The sequence below is a fragment of the Eulemur rufifrons genome, chromosome 18 (assembly GCF_041146395.1).
Source record: "Eulemur rufifrons isolate Redbay chromosome 18, OSU_ERuf_1, whole genome shotgun sequence".
Taxonomy (NCBI): domain Eukaryota; kingdom Metazoa; phylum Chordata; class Mammalia; order Primates; family Lemuridae; genus Eulemur; species Eulemur rufifrons.
The window spans coordinates 6,193,884-6,217,485 of record NC_091000.1 but is presented as its reverse complement, the minus strand read 5'-3'; the positions used below and the strand labels follow the sequence as shown (position 1 = coordinate 6,217,485).

General features: G+C 35.0%; 1 protein-coding gene across 6 annotated transcripts in view; it reads left to right on the top strand.

Moving 5' to 3' along the window:
* The window catches only part of GPM6A (glycoprotein M6A), a 300,930-nt gene extending 290,173 nt beyond the window's left edge, over positions 1-10,757 (top strand). For 5 of the 6 annotated variants that reach the window (XM_069493118.1, XM_069493115.1, XM_069493113.1 and 2 more), the window contains 3 exons: positions 4,167-4,243; positions 4,784-4,849; positions 8,646-10,757. In XM_069493118.1, coding sequence (XP_069349219.1) covers positions 4,167-4,243; positions 4,784-4,849; positions 8,646-8,798 — 296 coding nt within the window. In that variant the 3' untranslated portion in view covers positions 8,799-10,757. The remainder of the gene's footprint in view (positions 1-4,166; positions 4,244-4,783; positions 4,850-8,645) is intronic. The other variant, XM_069493116.1, reaches the window with a different exon arrangement.
* The last annotated feature ends 12,845 nt before the right edge of the window (positions 10,758-23,602 follow it).

Below are 23,602 nucleotides of genomic sequence, written 5' to 3'. Positions count from 1 at the left end.
AAAAAAAAAAAAAAAAAAAAATACATGATAGATCTATTTCATTTCTTATGGCATGGTAAATAGGTGAAGTAGGTGGGTCTTTGGTCTTACCAAACTAGATTTTAGACTGAAAAATATTGAGAAACTCTAGCAAAATATTTGAAATTTTTCCCAAGTTTGATTTCTAAAGGAGAGGGAAAATAATCCTTCAGAAAAGATGAGTGGACCCTGTTTTAATATTTTCAACTTTTTTTACAAAAATCTTCTATTAATTCTCAATGTATTCAAGTGCCTGTGATACCCAAATTAGCCTAATTTTTCTTACTATATTGAGACTTATGCCACTCAGTGCATATAATCCCCTATGACATTAAGCGCACAATATGTCCTAAGCCATATAATTTTATAAATGGACTTCAGTAATCGCCAGTCCAGCTGTCTGGCATAAAGGAAATGGAATTCTAAGAGGTGAAATAATTTTCCAGGGGTATAGCTACCTCGCAGGCCATCATGGGGTGGAAAGGTGGATGTCCTGAATCAGGGTTCAGTTCTCTTCTACTCAACAGTTTTTTAAATAAAAATTTTAGATAAAGAGCTTTTTTCAACCATAATCTTAATTAAACCATTAGTACTTTTAGTAGACATACTAATGGCTCATCAAAGATGTACACACCCTAATTCCTGGAACATATAAATATGTCAGGTTCCTTGTCAAAGAGGTATTCAGGTTGTTGGTCAGCTGACCTGAAGATAGGGAGAGTGTTCTAAATTAGCCCAATCCAAACAAAAGGTCCTTAAAAGTGGAAGACAGAATCAGAAGAGAAGAGTCAACCAGAGGGAGATGCACTACAGAAAAAATACAGAAAGATGCAGTTTTGCTGGCTTTGAAGATGGAGAAAAGGGACCAAGAGCCAAGAAATGTGTGTGACCTGTAGAAGCTGGAAAAGGAAAGGAAACTGGATTCTCCTTCTAGAGCCTCCAGAAGGAGTGCATCCCTGATGACCCTTTGATTTTAGATTTCTGTTTTCCAGAACTGTAAGAGATAGACCTGTATTGCTTTAAGCCACTAAATTTGTGGTAATCTCTTACACCAGCAGTAGGAAACAAATACAGCATTGAAAGCCAAAGTCAATTTTTTTCAAACTTTTTTATTTTCATGATCTCATACATTTACTTTATCACGATGACAGTTCCTTTTATGTCAAAGCTGACAACATTGATTCTCCCTGATAATTCCTCTGCAAGCTTAATTCCCTTTTGCAGTGTAATCTAACACATTCACAGGTCCCAGGGATAAGGCCGGGAACATCACTGGGCTGCGGCTGTTTTCTGCCCACCACAGTCTACCCTCTGGCCACCAAAGATACACACCCATCCTATGTGCAAAATACAGTCACCTCACCTCAAGGTCCAAAGGTTTCTTCCCATTACAGCATCAATCCTAAATCAAAAAGCAAGTTTCAATTTCATCAGTTCACACCTCTGTCTTTTTATTTTTTTTAAAGACTGTGCCATGGTAAGTGTAAAGCATGACTATATGGCTACAACTGTTCTTCGAAATGTGCTACTGTTTACAACATAGTCATTAAGATTTATCGAAATGTAACTTTTCTTATGTAAATGTGGAAGAAAGAGAAGGCATTTTTTCAGATGTCATGCAGTCTTTTCATCAGCTATTTTAGCCCTTAATATAAAATGTACAAAGTTGCCTCATTAGCATTTAGATGGTATCTTTTACCTTTTACCTTTATACTCCATATTTAATTATCGGAACTCTCACACATTATGGCTACTACACCTGCTTAGTAGAGGTTCGCATCTCACTATTCATCCCCATGCATATAATAAACTTACGTTTTTCAAATGAAGCTAATGGAAACCTCATATACTTGAAAAATTTATAGATTGCTTATCATACTAGGATTTGTTGTTTTTCAAAATGCATCGTGAAATACTTTTACTTGCATTTTTAATGCCTTTAGTATGATGTCTGTCTGTTATCCTCCAATTACATGTACTGTGAGTTAATGACACTGAATGTATTAGGTGTTTATCCTAGTAAATTCCTATCATAAAATGTTAATACTGGTCCCCATAAGACCATCTAAATCCAAGATTTAAAACTGTTAAAACTTGATGATTTGATGAAACTACCTGAGGGCCAGCCATGGAGAGAAAGTGGTTCAAAGTAGGTGGGGCTCCTTGCAGACTTCTAGCCAGTGCACCCTCACACGTTAGCCAGAACAGCGCGTTTTTATGTGATTTCCGTAAAGCCTTCTCAGCAGGATTTCATTTCACTTACTTATTCACACCTTTTTCAACCAATTTTTTTTTTTTTTTATAGATAGGGTCTCAATGTGTCTCCTAGGCTAGAGTCAGTGACAGGATCATAATTCACTGCAGCCTTCAACTCCTGGGCTCAAGTGATCCTCCTGCCTCAACCTCCTGAGTAGCTGGGGCTACATATACACATCACCACGCTCGGGTTATTTTTATTATTATTATTTTATGGTGTCTTGCTAGATTGCCCAGGCTCTTCTCCAACTTCTGGCCTCAGGTGATCCTCCTGCCTCAGCCTCCCAAAGTGCTGGAATTATAGGCGTGAGCCACCAGCATCAACAAATATTTAATGAGCACCTATTATGTTTCAGCACTGCTCAATTGTGAAAGAAAATAATCTCCATCACAGAAAAATAAAATAAACTAAAGTCTGACAAACACTTATATCATGGACCTGACCCATCATGTTTTCTCTAGAAAAGGCAGCCATGACCTAGGAATATTGCATTATTTGTCCAAGATATAACAGAAGACAGAGTTGAGACTAGAAATAAGCAGCACTTTTGACCTAAGTCCATTTCATTCAAAAGGACATTTTATGTTTGCATAAAAACTAGAGACACATATTCTTAATAGGAAGTCTTTTGTAAGTTTAGCTATGGGTCATTGCTATTTACTGAACTATATTCATTTCTGCTAAATAATTCAAGAATCTATTTGGTAAAATCTTCCACCTAAATGACGTCTTAATGGATCAGTATGGAGAAGGATAGCCTTGGCCAGGAAGCTTTCTCAATACCGTAGAATTTTTAGACAAATCTCATGAGAGAGTGTTTTTTTAATCCCCTCTCCCCCGTTAGAACCATCTTGGCAAAAAGGAAATATTGCAGAGACATTTCTGTGCATTTGTTGCACTGAAAGTAGATTTTTTTACACTGAAATAGATTCCACAAACTACTGGCAGAGCAGAAACTAATGGGAGCAGCTCCATAGAGAAGGATAGTTGATGATATACCTTAAAGATAAGAATGTTTAAATACACATATATAAAAACTAAATAAAGAGTAGTGAATGCTGAAAGCTTAGTTATTAGATTGCCCAGGATATATGGGTTTTTTTCTTCATGCATATATGTGTTCAGCACTTCAATAGTTCTCAAAACAAAATTAAAGACATATTATAGGGTGAACTTGATTACTTCTGTTCTCTAAGATGAGATCTAGTGACATGGCAGTGAATCGCCTGTGTGCTTGTTTAAAAAATGCAATGCCCCAGGCTTAACGCTTACAGATTTCCATCCGACAGTTCTGTGCTGGGTCTGGAAATACATATTTTTCACAGTTCCCCAGGTGAATCTGATGTAGTTGGTCCATGAACCAACTGGAACAAGGGTAAACATGAGTGAAATAGCAACTTTTAATTTCCTGTTACTAACAGCATTGTTTTCAATATTAGCAGGAAAAAAAGTACTTCTTGGACAATATACCTTTGTAGACTAACAGAAACATCATACTAGCTGAACAAATTTAGATCCTGATTTCAGCACAGTCTGGGGCATAGTTACCAAAATAATTACAATGCCTACACCATCACACTAATGGGCCAAACCAACGAAGAACTAGCTGTAATTGAATTGAAAATTCTGGTGGCCAGATTCAATTGCATTCAGATGGAAAATGTTTTAAATTTCTTGAGGGCTAAATAGTTTTGCATCTTATATTCATAATTCTATGCACAATTCTATGCACATTATTCACAATGAAAGCTGAGGAAGACTTTTTCCATTATAATATGAAATAACATAAAATGGAACTTACTCAGATTTGATCAGTAAAAAGTTTCATTTTCTCTCTCTTGGCTCTTGAAAACATTCATAATGCTAAACTTTAATTTTCTACACATTGTAGGGATTGTTACGATTGGAGAGGAAAAGAAAATTTGCACTGTCTCTGAGAATTTCTTGAGGATGTGTGAATCTACTGAGGTGAGTGTTTTTACAGCCTTTAATTTTGTCAGAATTTTAGCATTCGTTTTGTTATTTGAAGAATATATTATAATTAAATCTATATCGAATTTTCCCTTATTCTCTCAGAGGCAATTTTACTTGCAATGGTGTTATGCAAGGGGAATAGAGAATAAATATAAACGAGATGCTCTGCATATTCAATTAAAATTATAAGAAATATTTAAAATTTTCTAGAAACTCTTTTAATGAATGTTGAAAAAAATATAAAGTTATGTTTAAAGAGATAGCATAGCCTTATATTGTTAAAAGATTACTGAAAATCATTATTAACCACAATCTCATCTTTATAATGAAAGTATATTAAAATGATGCAGTTGCAAAGATTTAAAGAATTTGCAGGAGAAAAGACAATTGTAATGTGTTTTGACAGAGTGATTTATCACAGGCTCACTTTTCTTAAAGATGTACAAAGTCTTGTTGGTAAAAACAATAGCAGTCCTGACCTCTCTTCTTCTTGTAACTCTGACGTGTTCTGGTTCTCTGTGGTTTTCGCTACAGCTGAACATGACCTTCCATTTGTTTATCGTGGCGCTTGCTGGAGCTGGGGCAGCAGTTATTGCTATGGTAAGACCTCTAAGCTCTGATGCTTGGTTGCTCAATCTGAATTGCAAAGCTATCTGCTTGTAGAGATGGTAATTTATCTCTAATGTCTGAAGTCCGTATTAAACACATTTATTTTATCAGTTAATAAAAAAGGGGGAAGAGGGAGACCAATAGACAAGTGAAAAACAAGGCTTAACCTAAGGAAATATTATCATTACAATTGAAATAATATTTGATAAACAGTTTAAGGATTAAAATAATAATGTTGATAGCATTAACAAACAAGTAATTCATCAGAATTTTAGGTATTATATTACTATGAATATAAAAAACGTATTTCTGTAGCATGTATTGATGTAAGTGTGATATTCCAAGTAAACTAATCAACTTCTTAATTTACATATTCTTGTCTCCTACTTAATTAAGTACATAAAAAAGCAATATCAAGTCACTTAGGAAAAAAGATTAGATTTTTCTCAAAATAAACCTCAGTAGTTTCAAGTCACATCTTTTGTATCTATTTTTCTTCAGAAGTAAAGAATTTTAAATAAATCTTTAAAATCCTCTTTCAGTACATCAGGCTTTTCCCAAATGTGGAGGACCTACTATGTGCTAGATTCTCTGTCTTCCTCTGTAACTCACCATGTATTCCAGTTGTTCATTGGAATGACACATATTAACAATGAACTAGCACTCTGAACATCAGTCATAACTTTTGCAGCCAAAGTCTTCAGTCTTTATTTTTGTATCCTATAAGTAGTAGAGAACTCTGGAAGGTTCCTGGCAACCTCCCAACTGTGATAAATAATGAATAATTTGGATTTATTTAATTCCTTTCCTAATGTTGCCAATACATTGTCTAATGGGTTGATGAAAGGAAGGCTTTTTTAAAAGTGAGAGTGTTTTTATCTCTTGTAAAAGACTACTTATAGGAATGATGAGACAAGGCTGATGTGCAAATGAGCCGTATTAGGCCAGTTATTTTCAGTGACTTTATAAACACTTTTGTATTAAAGTCTGATTCTGTTTTATTAAAAATGATTTTTAAATATATCCAACAAAACTGGCTACGACAGTGCTAAAGTGAGTTTTCGGATATTTTGTTAACTTAAACATTGCTTAACATTTTAGATATAGTGACTGTATACCTCTATATAGGAATTTCATTTCAGAATATGAGGTATAAGATCATGTTGGCTGATTAATGGGAGGGATCAAAATAGAACAATAAGCAAAGGCTTTGTACTTTTAACCTAAATTATGCTAAAATATGCCTGGGAGAAGCATCAACATGTTCTGGCCAGTGATATGTCAAACATTCTCGGTCCCAAGGAGCACACAGCCTGGCTGGAGATCAGAGGAAACACGTGTACATTTGTGTTCATACACACATTCCTATACAGTGGATGGATTTTAGTGACATGTATTTACCAACAATATAGACTCAGGTATAAGAAGTCCATCAAAGTACCTTTTAAAAAGAGTATAATGAAGCATCTGTTTGCATTTGCTACACACACGTGCATGTAATATTCTGTCTAAATATGCATGCCCTCAGGTGTACACTAGTGAAAAATATCTGCTTAAACAGATAATGTCATTTAAAAGTCTATGAAAAATGCTTACTCTGGGAAAAAATCAAAAGATTTTAAGACGATAGAAATTTATGTTTATATTTCTTAAGGAATCTATGCTTTGCATATATTTAGATATAATGTTATACATAAATTTTATTTCAAACAGGAAGAGTTTAGAAGATTATTTTTTTAATGTTTCTTTTAGGGGTTGTTTTTCTTTGTATAGAGTTACCACAAAACTTCTTACTAGCTCAAATGATTGACAGTATTTCCAATTTATTAGCTCTGGTAATAATGTAGCTCCTAGGAGACAGGTAAAATATAACTACTGCTACTGTTCCTAGTACTTATATTACGAGTCCTGCCATTAATAATATTTCTTAAAAACTTGATCTGTTGCAATCACTGTTAAATGCTCTACATACATGAACACATCCAATACTCGTAACATAGCAACTGTCATGAACCTCATCACAGCCTCATTCCATACTTACTATATAGCTACCATCATTATTTCCGTATTACAGATGAGAAAATTGAGATGAATTCCACTCTACCAAAATATTGAAAGCATCATCTGTAATATAGGCAAGGGTTATAAGAATTTTTATTAAAATTAACAAAGACTCTACTCCGATATTTCGTAGAGCTGTTAGGAAGTCCGACATGCCGACATTAGTCAACCTGGTGTTTCAGCAGTTTCCGGGTTCTGTTCCAGTTTCTGTTCACCTAGTGAGGGACAGACAGTCAGAAGCCTGGCGGTTTGTGTTCTCCTTGAGGCCAGATGAAATGTCTGGAAGACCCATTGGAAATCTCCGGTTACTGAACTAGAGTGACCCTGAATTTCTTTTCAGTATTTCACTCATACACATTTAATGATAATTTAGGAGCCATATTTTCTCAGCTGTTAAAGTTTTTGAACATTGAAAAATATATTCATTTATTTGGCAAACATTTTGAATACATGCTACTTACTAAGCACTCTCCACAGCACTGGATAGTCTAACAACAAAATACCACATAAATTTGATTACATATATAAGCCTTATCCAATCCACATATAAGTATAGTGATTATGCTTTCACTATCTAAATACCATGGTATATAAGAATGTAACTCACAGCCTCTGCTTTCAAGTGGCTTGCAGTTTCCATTAAACAAAATGCAAAATTTCAGAGGAAATAGAACATTCTGGAAATAATTTACTTATAGTGGTATGCATCTTTTTCTCTATATCCATGTGTCAAAATATTTTTTTTTTTGCTATCAGTTGATTACCTGAATTTGTCACAATATTCGATATTCAATATGGAGTGTGCATTCGTCATGCTCATCTGTACTTTTCTAGAACTAGTCTGCTTTCTGTCTTTCAAGGTTCTCTTGAATAATTTTCAAAATTTTAGTGTTCTATTTTTCTAAATGTTGGATAAAAATATTGTCCACCCTTTAACACTCCGAACAAGTAAATAACTGACAACTTACTTTCTCTTCCCTACTCATTCATCAATATCCATTGTGTAGAAAACTGCTTTATCTCTGCTATGGACCAAGAGGAAAGCAAAGAAAGAAAGAGATCTCATTGCTCAGTCAATTCAAGTCAAACTAGGAGCTTATTATTTGAGTAACTTCATTACTCTAGACAAATTAGTAGCTTCCTTTTTGAAATGGCACTATTTTAGGTATTGTGAATACATATATTTTGAGAATCCATGTGATACAATACTTTCTAACAGTTTGTTCTCCAAAGGAAACAGCAAAGTTCATGATATGGAAAATTAACTTGATAATTAAATCCACAGGTTTATTTCAGGGTTTCCATGATCTCTCTTTACATTGCCCAGTGGGGCAATATATCCTCTAACACAAGTCCATTAGACACAACTGTATGTGAGAATATTTCTGATTGTGGATTATAAACACAAGCATGAAATGTGTAGTCTTATAGTTTGGGTAAATGAGGACAGAATGTACAGGAAACATGACAGAAAGGTCTTGGGTTACTTCAGAATTGAAAAAGAGATACTGAAAGAAAAGTTGCCAAGATTATGGTATCATATAGTTGCAGAAGTGAAGAATATATTTTATTTATAGCATTGCTATTACCACAGAAATTTTGATTCTATTTTATACGTCAACATTTCCTATATAAATACATAATTTAAGCACTGCTTTCCTGATAGCAAGGTGTAATGGAAATGCTGAACAGTCTTCCAGTGTAAATTATTTTTGTCTTTGATTAGGTTCATTACCTTATGGTTCTGTCTGCCAACTGGGCCTACGTGAAAGATGCCTGCCGGATGCAGAAGTATGAGGATATTAAGTCCAAGGAGGAGCAAGAGCTTCATGACATCCATTCTACTCGCTCCAAAGAGCGGCTCAATGCTTACACATAAATAAATTTTCTGTTCTTTTTACCATTTGAATGCATTGGTGTTTAACTAAGGGCCATCCAACCATCAAATCTTTGAAAAACAAAATGAAAGTGCTTCTCATCAAAGATACGTAAGGTGACTTATGAATCACCTGAATACAATTCTTTGTTGTTTAGCACTTGATTTCCTAATTTGTTAAATTGGTGTAATCAGATCTTTTCTACAAGCTCCTATCCAGCCTTTTCTTTGAAATTTCTCTAACTCATTTAATAGTTCTGTAAGATCAAAGATACTAACATTGTCAAATGCAAAACTTTGTTTGATTTTTAACCACTTCCCATGTGTTATACATAACACCTTTTGCATTATTTCTTATGTTTTGGAAAGAAAATAGCTTTTTATACTTTTTAGTTTTGATTTCGGTAACTAGTTTAACTACAGGTAACCTTCAAAGGGACCATTGTACATTATGAACAGTAGACAGCAGAGATGACATCATGATGACGCTTGTTGAAATATGGAGATTTTGTCTGAACATCAGTGGCCACGTTACTATAGGCCCTGGTTGATGGTTTCATCAATCTAAGGTGCAATTTCTAAATTTGTAAGAGTAGGTTAAAAAAAAAAGTGCTTCTTATCTTTGTTAACATTGTATTTTTTCTTGATGTACTTACAAGGTATTTCTCTCTAATTACTCATGTTTATGTTGTGAGCATGTAGAAACAGTAATGCTAATGCATGGCATTTAAGATTGTGACATCAGGTTTACCTTTTAAAGTTTAGTATATAGAGACAATTTTAATGGAAATAACTACTGTGGACTACTGGAGAATGATCTCTTTGTGATTTAAGCAGTGGCTGGATTGGAACTTTTAATATGCTAATGTGGAACATTAATTACCTTTATGAAGGTGGTATATTAAAAATAAGCACACTAACCCCTCAGAAGTTGTTTTACCTACCTTAAAAGTTTTAATGGATTGCACCTCTGTAAACTATTCCTAAAATGTGTATCATATATTTGAAAAGGCTTCCATTAATATAATAGCTTTGCTTGCAGCCTTCCAATCTATGTCGGTTTACCTGTAGTGTTTTCTAAAGTGTGGTCAGAGGCCCCTATAGAATGTATTGTTTGGAAATGTAGTGATATATTCGTGTTTTTATTTCAAGTAAGTCATTTTAACCGAATATTCCTTCATATTCATTTATAAGAAGTACCTGAATCAAAGGAATTTTAAAAAAAAAAAAAGCAATCAGTATTATTGGACCAAATTTGGTGTTTGTTTTAACCTTGACTCTCTTCTTTTATTTCTAATGCTACAAGAATGCTGTAAAGTGTCTTTTAAAATGATGTAGCCTGACAAGACATTTTTGTCAGTGTATAAAACTAGGTAGTATTGTGCACTGATTTGACCATTGTGAAATCCTTTCTCGGTGTAACTGCATTTCTAATAAAATTTATTGAGTGAAACAATCTTTGTACAACGACTAGTCATGCATCATCAGTAATTTTACAAGTTCTTGTAGTAGGTGGGGGGTATTACTAGGGTTATCTGTGGCATGATTATGCATTCTGTAGTATTATTTAATTAATTTGGGGTTCATTTTGCTTCTTTTTTTACACTTAGATTATCTTACTGGTTCAACATTTTTCTGATATATGCAGTATTACAGATATTCAGCAAAAGTATTAATGGGCTTCTTTAAATTCTATATTATAGTGTTTCAGTTCTGTGTCTTAACAGTTTGTGATGATTTTTAAACTGTCTTTTAAACTCATGTAATGATGTTGACACTTTTGGCTTTTATTTCTGGTATTAGAGTTTGTATTTTCACAGAGTTGCTTTGTAGCAGGCATTACAATTAATCTGTTTTGTACATAAATGTGCCAACAGCTTGATGGTGGCGTTTTTGAAATGTAGAACAAAGTGCTTGCAAAATGTAATAAATACACTTGTGTACTTTGTGTACTTATTATTAGTTTCTGCAGTGTTTTTTGTTTTTTTGTTTTGTTTATTCCTCTTTCCTATCTGTGTGCATTCTTTTCAAATGCAATAAGTGCCATCTTCTTAAAATTCTTATTTCAGTTGAGCTGACCTGACACTTCACAATGCAATCAAAACTCTGTGCCTGGCCATTCAGCATAGGACTGATAGGGCATCTGGGGAAAGGGTGAAGGAGTCAAGATGTCAGAGGTTATTTCATTTAGAAAGTGATAACTTTTTCCAAGGTATGCTATTTTCTTGCCTGATTTCTATTGTTTTGTGTTTTCTTTAGTGCTTCACAAACTAACAGAGAAACAAAAAAGACTAATGCAATTCAGAAAGAAAAATGATTTCTTGGTTCGCTTCAAAATATCAAGGTAAGAGCAATGAAATGAAAAAAAAATATGTTCCAGGTTTTTGTTGGTTTGGGATCTAAGTTCTTGTCAAAAAAGAAGTGATGACAATTTAAAGACAATAAAATAATTTTTAATAAAATTTTGATTTTCATTAGGCCTAAGGAATTATATTTGTCTTTAATTGCTAACTTACTATGAATGGCAAGACGAAAATTTCATAGACTTACATTGGTGAGTAGATCTGGACAAAATATCTTAATTATGTTTTCAAAAGTTATTTTTAACACAATAAGAAAATTATTTTCCATCCAGATCTTATTAAATGATAATTCTTATTTTTTCAGTGTTTATTAAATTCTTGCCATAGCAACAAGGTAATAAAGAATTTTATGCTAATGAATAAAATAAGCATGAATAATAATTTCATAATAATTGCTTTTTAAAAAACTGATTATTGTAAGAATATTATAATTTTTGAAAACTGAAAAGTCCATTCCTCATTGTAAAAATATACATTTTGTCTGTAAACCAAGTAACTTTTTTTTGAAGGGGGAATTGTAAGGTTAATGTTAAGCCTAAGGAAATTACTCACTTTGAGAATAAAATGAATATAGACCACCTTTAATTTGAGGGTATAATTAGGTTACTTCTTCATGGTAAAACTCATGGAGACAGGAGTAGAATGATGGTTACTAGAGGCTGGGAAAAGTGGTGGTGGGGATAAAGTAGGGATGGTTAATGGGTGCAAAAATGTAGTTAGTTAGATACAATGAACAGTATTTGATAGCACAACAAAGTGACTATAGTCAACAAAAAGTTATATATACTTTAAAAATAACTCAAAGAGTGGAACTGGAATGTTCCTAATACAAAGAAATGCCAAATGCTTGATTTGATGGATACCCCAATTACCCTGATTTGATTATTGCACATTATATGCCTGTATAAAAACATCACAGGTTCCCTATAAATATATATAACTATTATGTACCCCTAATTAAAAATTTAAAAAACCTTAGAAATAGCAGATTTCCTCAAAAAGTAAGTAAAACTTGACTTTTATTTTTGCCTTAGACAAAACAGAAGCATATAATTTTAAAGTGTATTGCATTTAGGTAACCTGGTAGCTGAAATATGCTGACTATGATGAAAGTTGAATTAAACTGTATATGATACCTTGAAGAAAATACTCTTTTATGTTTCCTGCAAAGTTTTCAGTAACAGATCATTTTAAGTTAGTGGAGGCAAGTATTTGTAAAATGCAGCTAGCTCACATGTAAATGTCTTTTTACTGGCTTTGATAAGCCTAGAACCTTTAGTTTCTTCTCACAAAAATAAATTTTACCTTTTTGATCAGTATAGTTTCTTTGGCTCTTTTGCAAAAAAATCCATCATGCTTGAAAACTGAAAAGAACTTAAAAATGAAATAAATTATTAAATTAGTTATTAAGTGATTAATATTTAATATTAAATGAATAATATTATTTTGACCATTATATTCCTAACCTGTGGAATCTTCTATAGATGGTATTTGTAAATATCAAACAAAATAAAACAAGTAGGGGAATAAAAAATAGGAAAGAGAATAGTAGCATAAGTGTAAATCAAATATCATAATTCTGCTATTTTTCTTTGAGTAAGAGTGAAAGAAAAGAGCAATGTTATTAAGAGATTTATTTCACGGGAGAAAATTTTAAAAAGAAAAGTCAGAATTACCAAAAAAAACCCCAAAAATTAGACCAAGAAATAACAGCCTATTAAATTTAAAAAAATGCCAAAACCAATTGAAACTACAGGGATTATTTTCTTCATAATTTTTTGCCCTCCAATCAAGATACTTGATCAAATGCTAGCTGTCAAGGTCTGGGAATGCTAACGACGCTTTAGTCTCCCAGAAGCTGGGGCTGACCAACAGATGAGCTACTCTTCAGCTGTCCAACAATGCGCTCTGATTTAAACAACAGGAAAATTTGTTGATCTTTAGAGAAGTGTTGCTTCTTTACTTGTTTCAACAATTCCCTTTGTCTCTCCAAGACCATCCTGATGGGAATGTGGTATCCCAAGATAAATCCAACTCTGTGAGTCAACATCTTTGAACCATTTTACATAGATTGAAAAGAACGATAATCAAAGGAATGCACAAAAAGAGGAAGCAGAGGTGCTTTTTTTGGTATCATTTCGAGTACTGATGTGTATGCAAGCACCATATTTACTGGGTTTTATTTGTTTGTTTTTGTTCTGGTATGTCCTGAAAGTTCAGGTACTTTTTTCTTAGAAAAGTTCATACAAGTTGTCATAAATGACATTTGTATGTCATTTTGATTGACTCATTAGTTGACAGGCCATTGAAGGCTTGCCCACATGATCCACTAATAATACACATGAAGTACTTTTGTCCTTTCTACTACATGAGCATTGAGAATTGGTACTTTTCTTTGGATCTTTTTAAAATTTTTTACCTCTAACATCTATTAATCTTTACAGAAATCTCTTCATCTATTAATGAATCTATGCAACATCTTTCTCACACTATATCACTTCAATATATAAAGGGAGAGGATTCTCAGAAACAAGAAATGAATTTTAAGGAATACTAACATCGTTTAAAGGAAAGCTTGAGTAGTCCAGCAGATTAACACAAACTGGAAGTACTATCTCCTTATCTTCCCATTCATGTCTGCACATAATGATCTAGCAAATACAACACAAAGTTCCCCTGTCTTTGAGGTTATAAACTACATTTGTTCTTTTCATATATAGATAATGTTCACAGTGGTTACTATATGCATCATCTTTCTTAGTATTTTATTTTTGAATAGGATGGGATCAGGTCATCGAGAGAAAATGCAACACGCTGAGTGTGAACTGGGTGTTCTGGGCATGTGAATGAAGCTTAACCAGACAATAATTTTCCTGAATGAAACTTCTATCATTTTAAATAATTATACTTTCCAAGCCACCTAGATCATTCCTAGTCAGTATTGCACAAAGTAGATCAGAGGTAACAATGGAATAAATGCAAGTGATATGAAAATCACCATTTTAACATATGGTTATTCTATTTATACAAGTTGACACGATTATTTAATAAAGATTTTTTTCCTTGATTTCTTAATATCCACTACCTAATTTCCAAGATTCTTAAGTCACTTTCCACATTTCTATGAATAGAATAGCCATTGATTTATGTAAGTAAGAACTTCATGCTACAAGTAACAATGAAAAGAGATTTCTGCTAAGCCCAGTGAAACTTCATATATTAAAATAAATTCTTTGACAAGTCAGTTACAGAGGCTGGTACTTGTTTTCTCTTCTCTAATGGTTTTGAGCCCCCCCCACCCCGATGTAGCCACTCAAATCTCTAAAACTTGTGATTTCTATTAATAATAACTGCAAACCACATAAAATTTAAATTTCAGGCATTTCATTTTCAGCTTCCATCTGCTACCTTTCTAACTAACTTACTCAGTGAGGTCCATATATCTGTTTACAACCTACTTTTTACAGCGCTTCACTCCCCTTGTGCCCCTGATGTCCTCAGTTCCCTCAGTAATTGTTTCTATTGCATGGCCCATCATTGTAATCACTCCCTTGGCAAATCCTCAGCTCCTTTGACCCTCTCTTTTTCTTGAACTTACATCATAAGATGCCAACCTTAGTTTAATTCATGTATCTGACTATCCTCCATGTTAACCTGCATAAAAAAAATGTGGCTAGAGAAGAACACATGCTTGGTGGACTGACCGAGCTCACCTAAGCTTAGGTCAGCCCGCACAAAAGCCAATAAGCCGCCTACTCCATTTTCCTAGAACAGGGATTGGCAAACTTTTTTCTGGTACATGACCAGATAGTGACTATCTTAGGTTTTATATGACATGAGGTCTCTGTTGCAATTATTTAACTCTGCCTTTGTCATTCAAGAGTAACAATAGAAATATGTCAATAAATGTACATAGCTGCCAATAAAACTTTATGTACAAAAACAGATGGTGTCCCAGATTTAGCCTGAGGCCATAGTTTTCTGGCTACTATTCTAGAGAATTCACTTTTCTACATCCCCCTGGTTAGTTACTGTATCATAACTTCCTCTTATCAAACTTCCAACACTTTATTAAGAGAAACTGCTTCCTCTTTTAGCAAGAAATGAAAAATAGAAGAGCATTTCCATAATCACTCACCTGTCAAACTATCTGCATCAATGAGCATGCTCTCTGCTTCTTCTCTTTTTATTATGGATGAAGTGTCCATGTTTCGCAGGCCAAACGCAGTTGATATGTTCCAGATCTTAGCCCCCTCACCTGCTGGAGGGTACGTATCACTCCAGCAAATTTTTTCTTTCTCTAATCTCTCTTGAATCATCAATTTTTCACCTTCTAGTGGCTTATTCCAATCTTAAAATAAGAAAACAACAACAACAAAAGCAAGTACCCTCTTTTTTTTTTTTTTTTTTTGAGACAGAGTCTTACTCTGTTGCCCAGGCTAGAGTGAGTGCCGTGGCGTCAGCCTAGCTCACAGCAACCTCAAACTCCTGAGCTCGAGCGATCCTCCTGTCTCAGCCTCCCGAGTAGCTGGGACTACAGGCATGCACCACCATGCTCGGCTAATTTTTTCTATATATATTTTTAGCTGTCCATATAATTTCTTTCTATTTTTAGTAGAGATGGGGTCTCGCTCTTGCTCAGGCTGGTCTTGAACTCCTGAGCTCAAACGATCCGCCCACCTCGGCCTCCCAGAGTGCTAGGATTACAGGCGTGAGCCACCGCGCCCAGCCAAGTACCCTCTTTTGATTCCTCATTCATCTATATCCACCCTATTTCTCTACTCTCCTTTATAGCTTATTTCTTTGAAAGAGATGTATAATCACCTCCAGTTATTCTCCTATTATTTTATCTTAACCCTCTCCCAAAAAGCCCCTTGTACTCAACACTCAACAGAAAGTAGTCATATCAGGGTAAGAAATGTCCCCCAGATTCCTAAATCCAGTGCTGAGTTCTCATTCAGTTTACATCACATGTTTTTTGAGTTCCCACTACAGCTAGTTACTCTTCTAGGCACTAGGTATAGCAGTGAATAAAACAGGTAAAAATATTTATTTATATATATTTATATAAATGTATGTACATATATATACATTTATTTATATATATATAAATAAATGTATGTATACATGGTATTTTTGAGGTGGGAAGTGCTATGTATGGAGAATAATTAGTCATGTAAGATACTTGGGAACATTGCAGGGTTGGGCTACAGTGAAGACTTTTCAGAGGAGGCCTTAGTGTGAAAGTAACATTTAAGACCTGAAAGAGATGAGAAAGTAAGTCATGCAGTTATCTGGAGAAAAAACATTCTGGACAAATGGAACAGTAAGGAAAGGTGTTTTTTTGTTTGTTTGTTTGTTTTTTTGTCTGAAACAGCAATTGAACCAGTGTGGGCGAAGGAAGAGAAAGCAGTTCAATGAAGTAAAGAAGTCAAGCAGGGGAGAAAATTGCTAAGGGCCTTGCAAGCCATTGGCCTCCTCTTCAGTTCATGGGCAGCATTTGATAGAGTCACCATCCCCTCCTTCTTGACACACATTCTTCCCTCGGATTTTAAGGGGCCTTATCCTCATGGCTTTCCTGCCAACTTCCTGGCTGTGCCTTTCAAAATCTCCTTTGGTCATTGGTCCTCAGAAGTATAATTTTTAACATTGTAATTCCTTGTACCTTACTCTTTTAATAAATAACCTTCAACTCATGGTTGAAAATACCATCTCTAAACTGATGACTTCAAATTTATCTCCTCAGTCCAGAATCTTCCTCTGAAATCCAGACTCATTTATCCTAAGGCTTCTCAATATGTTCTCTAAGCCAGGGGTCCCCAGCCTATGGTGAGTTGTATAATTATTTCGTATATATTACAATGTAGTAATAATAGAATTAAAGTGCACAATAAATTTAATGTGCTTGAATCATCCCAAAACCATTCCTGACTTTCCCGTTTCATGGAAAAATTGTCTTCCATGAAAACAGTCCCTGGTGCCAAGAAGGTTGGGGACCACTGCTCTAGGCTATCTAACAGGTAGGTCTCAAAGTTAGCGTGGACCAAACTACAGATCTGCTCTCGTCCCTGTAAGATGCACCTTCTAAAGCCTTCCCCACTTCCATAAAAAACAGGTCCGTACTCAACTTCCTCAGACACAGATATCGAGTCATTCCTTATCCCTTTTCCCACATCTCCTATTAGCTGTACCTTCAAATGCACCCAGAATAAGACTTCCACTAGTCAAGACACCATTATCCTTCATCCTGATTATTTGAAGATCTGTTCTTTCTGCTTCCATTCTTATCCCTTCCTTTCCAAATGTCTCTTCTTGACTCAGCAGCCAGAACAATCCTCTTGGAAGTTAGGGGGATCCTATCACAGTCTTGCCTCCATCTCCTCGCCTCACTCACAAGTAAAAGCCAAATCTACACTATGGCTCCCAAAACCCCATTTTTTCTGTGCCACTCGCCTACACTTCTCTTAACTGATCTCTTCTCACCCCTCTACCTTCTCCCCAGCCACTGTGCTTTTGCTGTTTTTCACCCACATCAAGAACTCTCCCCTTCCTGGGCCTTCGCACTTGCCACTGACTGTTCCTGGAATGCTTTTCATCAAGACATCTGTAAGCTTTGTATCTTTTCTCCTTCACTCAATATGTCTCCTTGGTTAAGTTTTTCTGTACAACCTACATATAAAATAGCTCATACCCTCTATCTGCCTTTTCTGTTTAATTTTTCACAGGGCACTTTCTACCATTTGACCTACTATATACATGTACTAATTTATTTTTCATTGTCTAGTTTCTCTTCTTAAAATGTCAGTCCATGACCATTCAGATTCTTCTCTTAGTCTCTGGCACATACCAGACAATAAATGTTTATTAAACTAGTTAATAATTGCTCTGTTGAATGCTACTTTAAAGTGAGAGATGTTAATTTTCTGGGAAAAATAAAGAAAACAATACTACAATTTGATGAAATGGAACTTAAATTGGTTTTTGCAGCATTGTTGGCATCTGAAGGATGACAGGAGCAGAAGATGAAGGACGATGGAGATGAGTCAGCTTTCGGGGTTGATAATAAAAGAGCATCAGCAAATATAATTTGCTGAGTAATTTGTTAAAAGTTTCATCATCACCAATCAGCACAATCTCTGTGAAGAAGCTATAAGATAGGTGAGCGTCCAAAAAGTGAAACTCCATCTATTCAATTTAAGTTAAAATCTCCACTATTAAAAAAGCAACAAACTAGTGTACTGGGAAGAAAAACTTACAGCAATTCACTTAAATTCCCTGAAATTCAGGGGGTTTTTTGTGTGTGTATGTGTGTGAGAAACATATTTGTCTTATACTGTCATCAGGAGCATTAAATGAGATATTGTATGTAAATTGCTGGTGCTGCAAATAGCACTGTTTCTAATAAATGGTAGGCGCTTATTATTTTTAATAAATAAAATAATGCATCTGCCAAAGTATTAACATTGTGATCCAATAACCAAATTGAGATTGTGGGCTGCTCTCCTCTACTCTCTCAGGCATGATATTTCTTTCATAATGGTGGGAAGAGCCTGTGTCTGAAAGATTGAAGTGCAGGGCACATATGTCTGGCATGGGAGGGAGCATGGGGTTAGCTGCACTGGGTATCTTCAAGGCAGAACAGTTCCTTCTCTGTTACTGCAGAGGATATGCTTCTCCTCACCTCTGAGACCAGAACCCCTCTTTCTTGTGTAGACTCTCTCCTGCCTTTGCTAGATATTTATACATTCTTTAGCTTCTAGAACTTCAAACTGTTTCTCTATTGGAACATACCATTCACCTTTTGCTCATGTTCAAATTGCCTGATCTTATACAACAAAAACATAAAGCAAAACTAAAACCCTCCCTGAACTCCTTACCTCATTTCCATTTATACCCACTTTGCTTTCACAGTCAAAATTATCAAAGGCGTTGTCTGTTCTCTGTCTGCAGTTCCCTACTTCAGCAATCTTAAATTCCTAAATCAAAACTAAATTTTGGATAGTTATTCCCCCAAAATCACTATCACTAATAATTCACCACTTTCGTCTATGTTGCCAAATCCAATGGATGCTGTTCAGTTCTCATTATTTCATTTTTACATTTTGTTTTGGTGTGTTTGCTTTGTTTTTAATCCAGCTCACGTTTTTCTTTTGGGCAATACAAATTCCTCAGAATCTTAATAGGCTATTAATTCATTAAACCTAGCAACTGTATGACTTCCCCAACAATTCATTGTTTGCTCTGTAGACAGACAGGTTATAACAACAACAACAACAGCAGCAGCAGCAGCAGCAGCAGCAGCACATAGTTGATCCTGTCACCACTCCTCTGCTGTAAGCTATTCAGTGGCTTTCCTTTGTTCTTAGGAGGAAGATAAATTTTATGTTCTGGTAACCACATCAAAATTATTTTAAAATATTGTTCTTATGCTTCCTGACACCCATGATTTTCTCTTTTAGTACCAGCCACCTAAGGTTATCTGAAACAACTGGACGGGAAGCCAGACAAGCTTGGCTATATCCTTATCACAAGGTTGAGTCTTAAAGGGATTTTATCTGGCACAACCTTTCTCTTCTTTTTCTATTTGGGATCTAGCAGCACCCAGCTTTTCTAACCTAGCAAGACCCCACATTTATGGACTCTATTTCTTTTTCTTTTGAAAACTGCCTACTCTTTACTAATCTCAATTATTTCTGATAATAACTAGCTAAACCTAGACAACAGTAGCCAAAACATACTATTAATATTTTGTTTTCCAATTTCTTTCCCTACATTTAAATGATCAATAATTTATACCAGATAACAGTCTTACCAAATATTTTAACTATGCAACAAAAAATGTCACCATTTTTTAAAAATGTAATAACAGCTCTCTTCTTTTTGACTGCTAAGACAATATGTAGGATTTAGGGTTTATATTTGTTTGTTTTGCTTTTTTACAGAGTACCACACCTTTGGTATCAATTTCTCTAATAAGTAAGGTAAACTAACAGCTGTAAAAACAATCCCAAAGTCTCAGTAGCTTAGCTCTATAGAACACATTTTGGTTTCTCATTGTCTTCACAATACAGTGTGAGTGAACAGAGGGGAGCAATGCTCCACGCTGTCCCTGAGGACACAGGCTGCTTCTGTCCAGTCACTCAGGGGCCTCCACATGTCTCCTTCACTCGTCTCCAGAAACAGAGGAGACAGGATTGTGTGGCAGTTATTAACCAGGCTTTATCCCAAATCCCAAAACTCAGCCCCCATAGTGGCACCCATCTTCAGAAAACCCTGAGAAATGGAGTTAGCTGTGTGTCCAGAAAGAAAAGGGATGTGATTTGTCAGTTAACTAGCCAAGGTAGGCCTCCAACTCCCTTCTCAACCTCTTGCCTAGAAACTTCATAGTTACTCAGTCCATTAAATGTGGGCTCTTATCTCCCTTTCTGTATATGTGCTATCTTAATAAAAAGCATCAATATATACCCACTGTACCAGCTAGGGAGTTTTTACTCTTGGCCATTTCTCTGTGACACAACCATATCTATTCAACGTTACCTTCTAAATAGCTCTCAAAATTATCTGTTACGCTCCATCTCTACACTATCAATCAATTTCAAGACACCAATTTTCTCTTCTTTAAATTCTTGTAATAACTTCCTATCTGATCTCTGTGCAACATCACAATCACATGTTCACACAATGAAGGATGAAAATCACGTGATCATCTTAACAGATATAGAAGAAGTATTTGACAGATTTTAACATCCTTTCTTGACAAAAACTTTCAACAAACTATGTATAGAGGAAATGTACTCAACAAAATAAAAGCCATACATGAAAAGCCCACAGCTAGCATTATATAATATAATTAATGATAAAAATCTGACACTTTTCCTCTACAATGAGAAACAAGACAAGGATAGGATGTTGACTCTTGCCAATTCTATTCAACATAGCCGTAGAAGTCCTAGCCAGAGCAGTTAGGTAAGCCAAAGTAATAGAAGGCATCCAAAAATAAGAATTATAGACATGGTCATATATGAGGAAATCCTAAAGACACAATAGCAAAAAAATACTTTTAAAACTAATAGATGAATTCAGTAAAGTTGCAGAATATAAAATCAACATGAAAATATGAAGAAATTAAGAAACATCTCACAATAGGATCAAAATGAATAAAATACTTAGGAATAAACTAAGAAGGTGAAAGTCTTGTGTACTGAAAACCACAAAAGATAAACAAAAAAAATTACAGAAGACATAAAAATGGAAAGATATCTTAGATCTATGTATTAGAATATTTTATATAACTATAATGTCCATACTGCACGTAGCAATCTACAGATTTGATATAATACTTATGAAAACCCCAATGGACTATTTTACAGAAATAGAAAAAAAAAATCCTAAATATCACATGAAACCAAAAAGACCCAAAATTGCCAAAGAAATCTCTAAGGAGAAGAACAAAGCCAGAGGTATTGCATTCCTGATTTCAAAATACATTACAAACCTACAGTTACTAAACCAGTATGGTACTGGCATAAAACAGACATATTGACCAATGGAACAGACTGGAAAGTCCAGAAAAAAAAGCTAACACATCTACAATCAACTCATTTTTGATGAGGATACCAAAAATACACAATGAGGAAAGCACAGTCTTTTCAATAAATGGTATTAGGAAAACTGGATATCCATATGCAAAAGAATGAAACTGGATGCTTATTTTACACCACACACAAAATCAACTAAACAAGGATTAAAGTGTTAAATGTAAGATCTGAAATTAAAAAACTCCCAGAAGAAAACACAGGGGAAAATCTTCTTGAGATTGGCCATGGCAATGGTTTCTTAAATACAACACCAAAAAGCACAGGCAACAAAAGCAAAAATAGACAAGAGAGACAACATCAACCTGAAAAGCTTGTACACAGCAAAGGAAATAATCAACAGGGAGAAATCAATGGGAGAAAATATTTGCAAATCATAGATCTGATAAAGGGTTCATATCCAAAATATATACAGAACTCCTGAAACTCAATAGTGAAATGACAACCCAACTGAAAAATGCACAAAGGGCTTCAACAGACATTACTCCAATGAAGACATACAAAAGGCCAACAGATATATTAAAAGATGCCAAACATCAGGAATCACCAGGGTAATGAAAAGCAATAGCACAATGAACTATCACCTTACAGCTGTTAGAACGGCTATTACAAAATGTGAAAGAAAAAGATAAAAAGTGTTGAAAAAGATGTGGAGAAACTGGAACACTTGTCCACAAGTGTTAATGTGAATGTAAAATGGTGCATCAGTTATGGAAAACTGAAGGTTCCTCAGAAAATTAAAAATAGAACAACCATAAAATCTAGCAATCTCACTACTGGGTATTTATTCAAAAGAATTGAAGCAGGATCTCAAAGAGATACTAGCACTCACATGTTCGTTGTAGCACTATTCACAATAACCAAGATATGGAAAGAAGCTAAATGTGCACTGATGGATGAACAGATAAAAAATGTGGGATATACATGCAATGGAATATTAATCAGCCTTAAAAAGGACATTCTGCAAGTACATGGAGGAACCTTGAGAACGCCACGTTAAGCAAAATTAGCTACTCTCAGAAGGACGCATGTTGCATGATCCCACTTCCATGAGTTATCTAAATGAGTCAAACTCATAGACATAGAAAGTAGATTGGCAGTTGCCAGGGGCTGAGGGGAGGTGGAAATGGAGAGCTGCTGTTCACTGAGTATAAAGTTCAGTTATGCAGAATGAATAAGATCAGAGGTTTTCTGTACTGTGCCTACTGAGAAACCTGTGAAGAGGAGAGATCTCCTGTTACGTGTTCTTGCCACAATGACAAAAAATTAAAAAGTAAATCCTTACATGAATAAGAAAATAAATTCATTAGATTTTAAGGCAAAAAGAAACAAACAGTTTGTATGGTTTTGGATGTTGATAATGGAAGCTATGTGCATGTGTGGGGCAGGGGAGATTTGGGACACTCTGTATCTTCTACACAATTTTGCTGTAAACCTAAAACTGCTCTTAAAAATGCAGTCCATTGAGAAAAAAATCATCACTGGAATTGAATTGTTGGAGTCAGAGTGGACTGAAGTAGCTTGTGTTCATGATGTGTGTCATCTATATATTCCTTTGCTGAAAACTCATGCTGCTTTCCCAGTGTGAGATGCGATCTCTTCCTCCTCCTCGTCGCCACCTTCCCAACCCCGCTTGGATGGGACGTTGCCTTACTCTTTGCTTGACATACTGGCACTTCTGAGGCTAAATCCTAAGAAGCCCTTAAAGTTTCTGCCTGGGTCTCTTGGAGTGTTTGCTCTTGGAACGCTGTAGTGGAAGGAGGAGGCCGTGCTGCAGGAGTGCTATGCAGGCTTTCTAGGAAACAGACTCTACCACGACCGGGCTTCTGGTCATCTCTGGCAAGGCAAT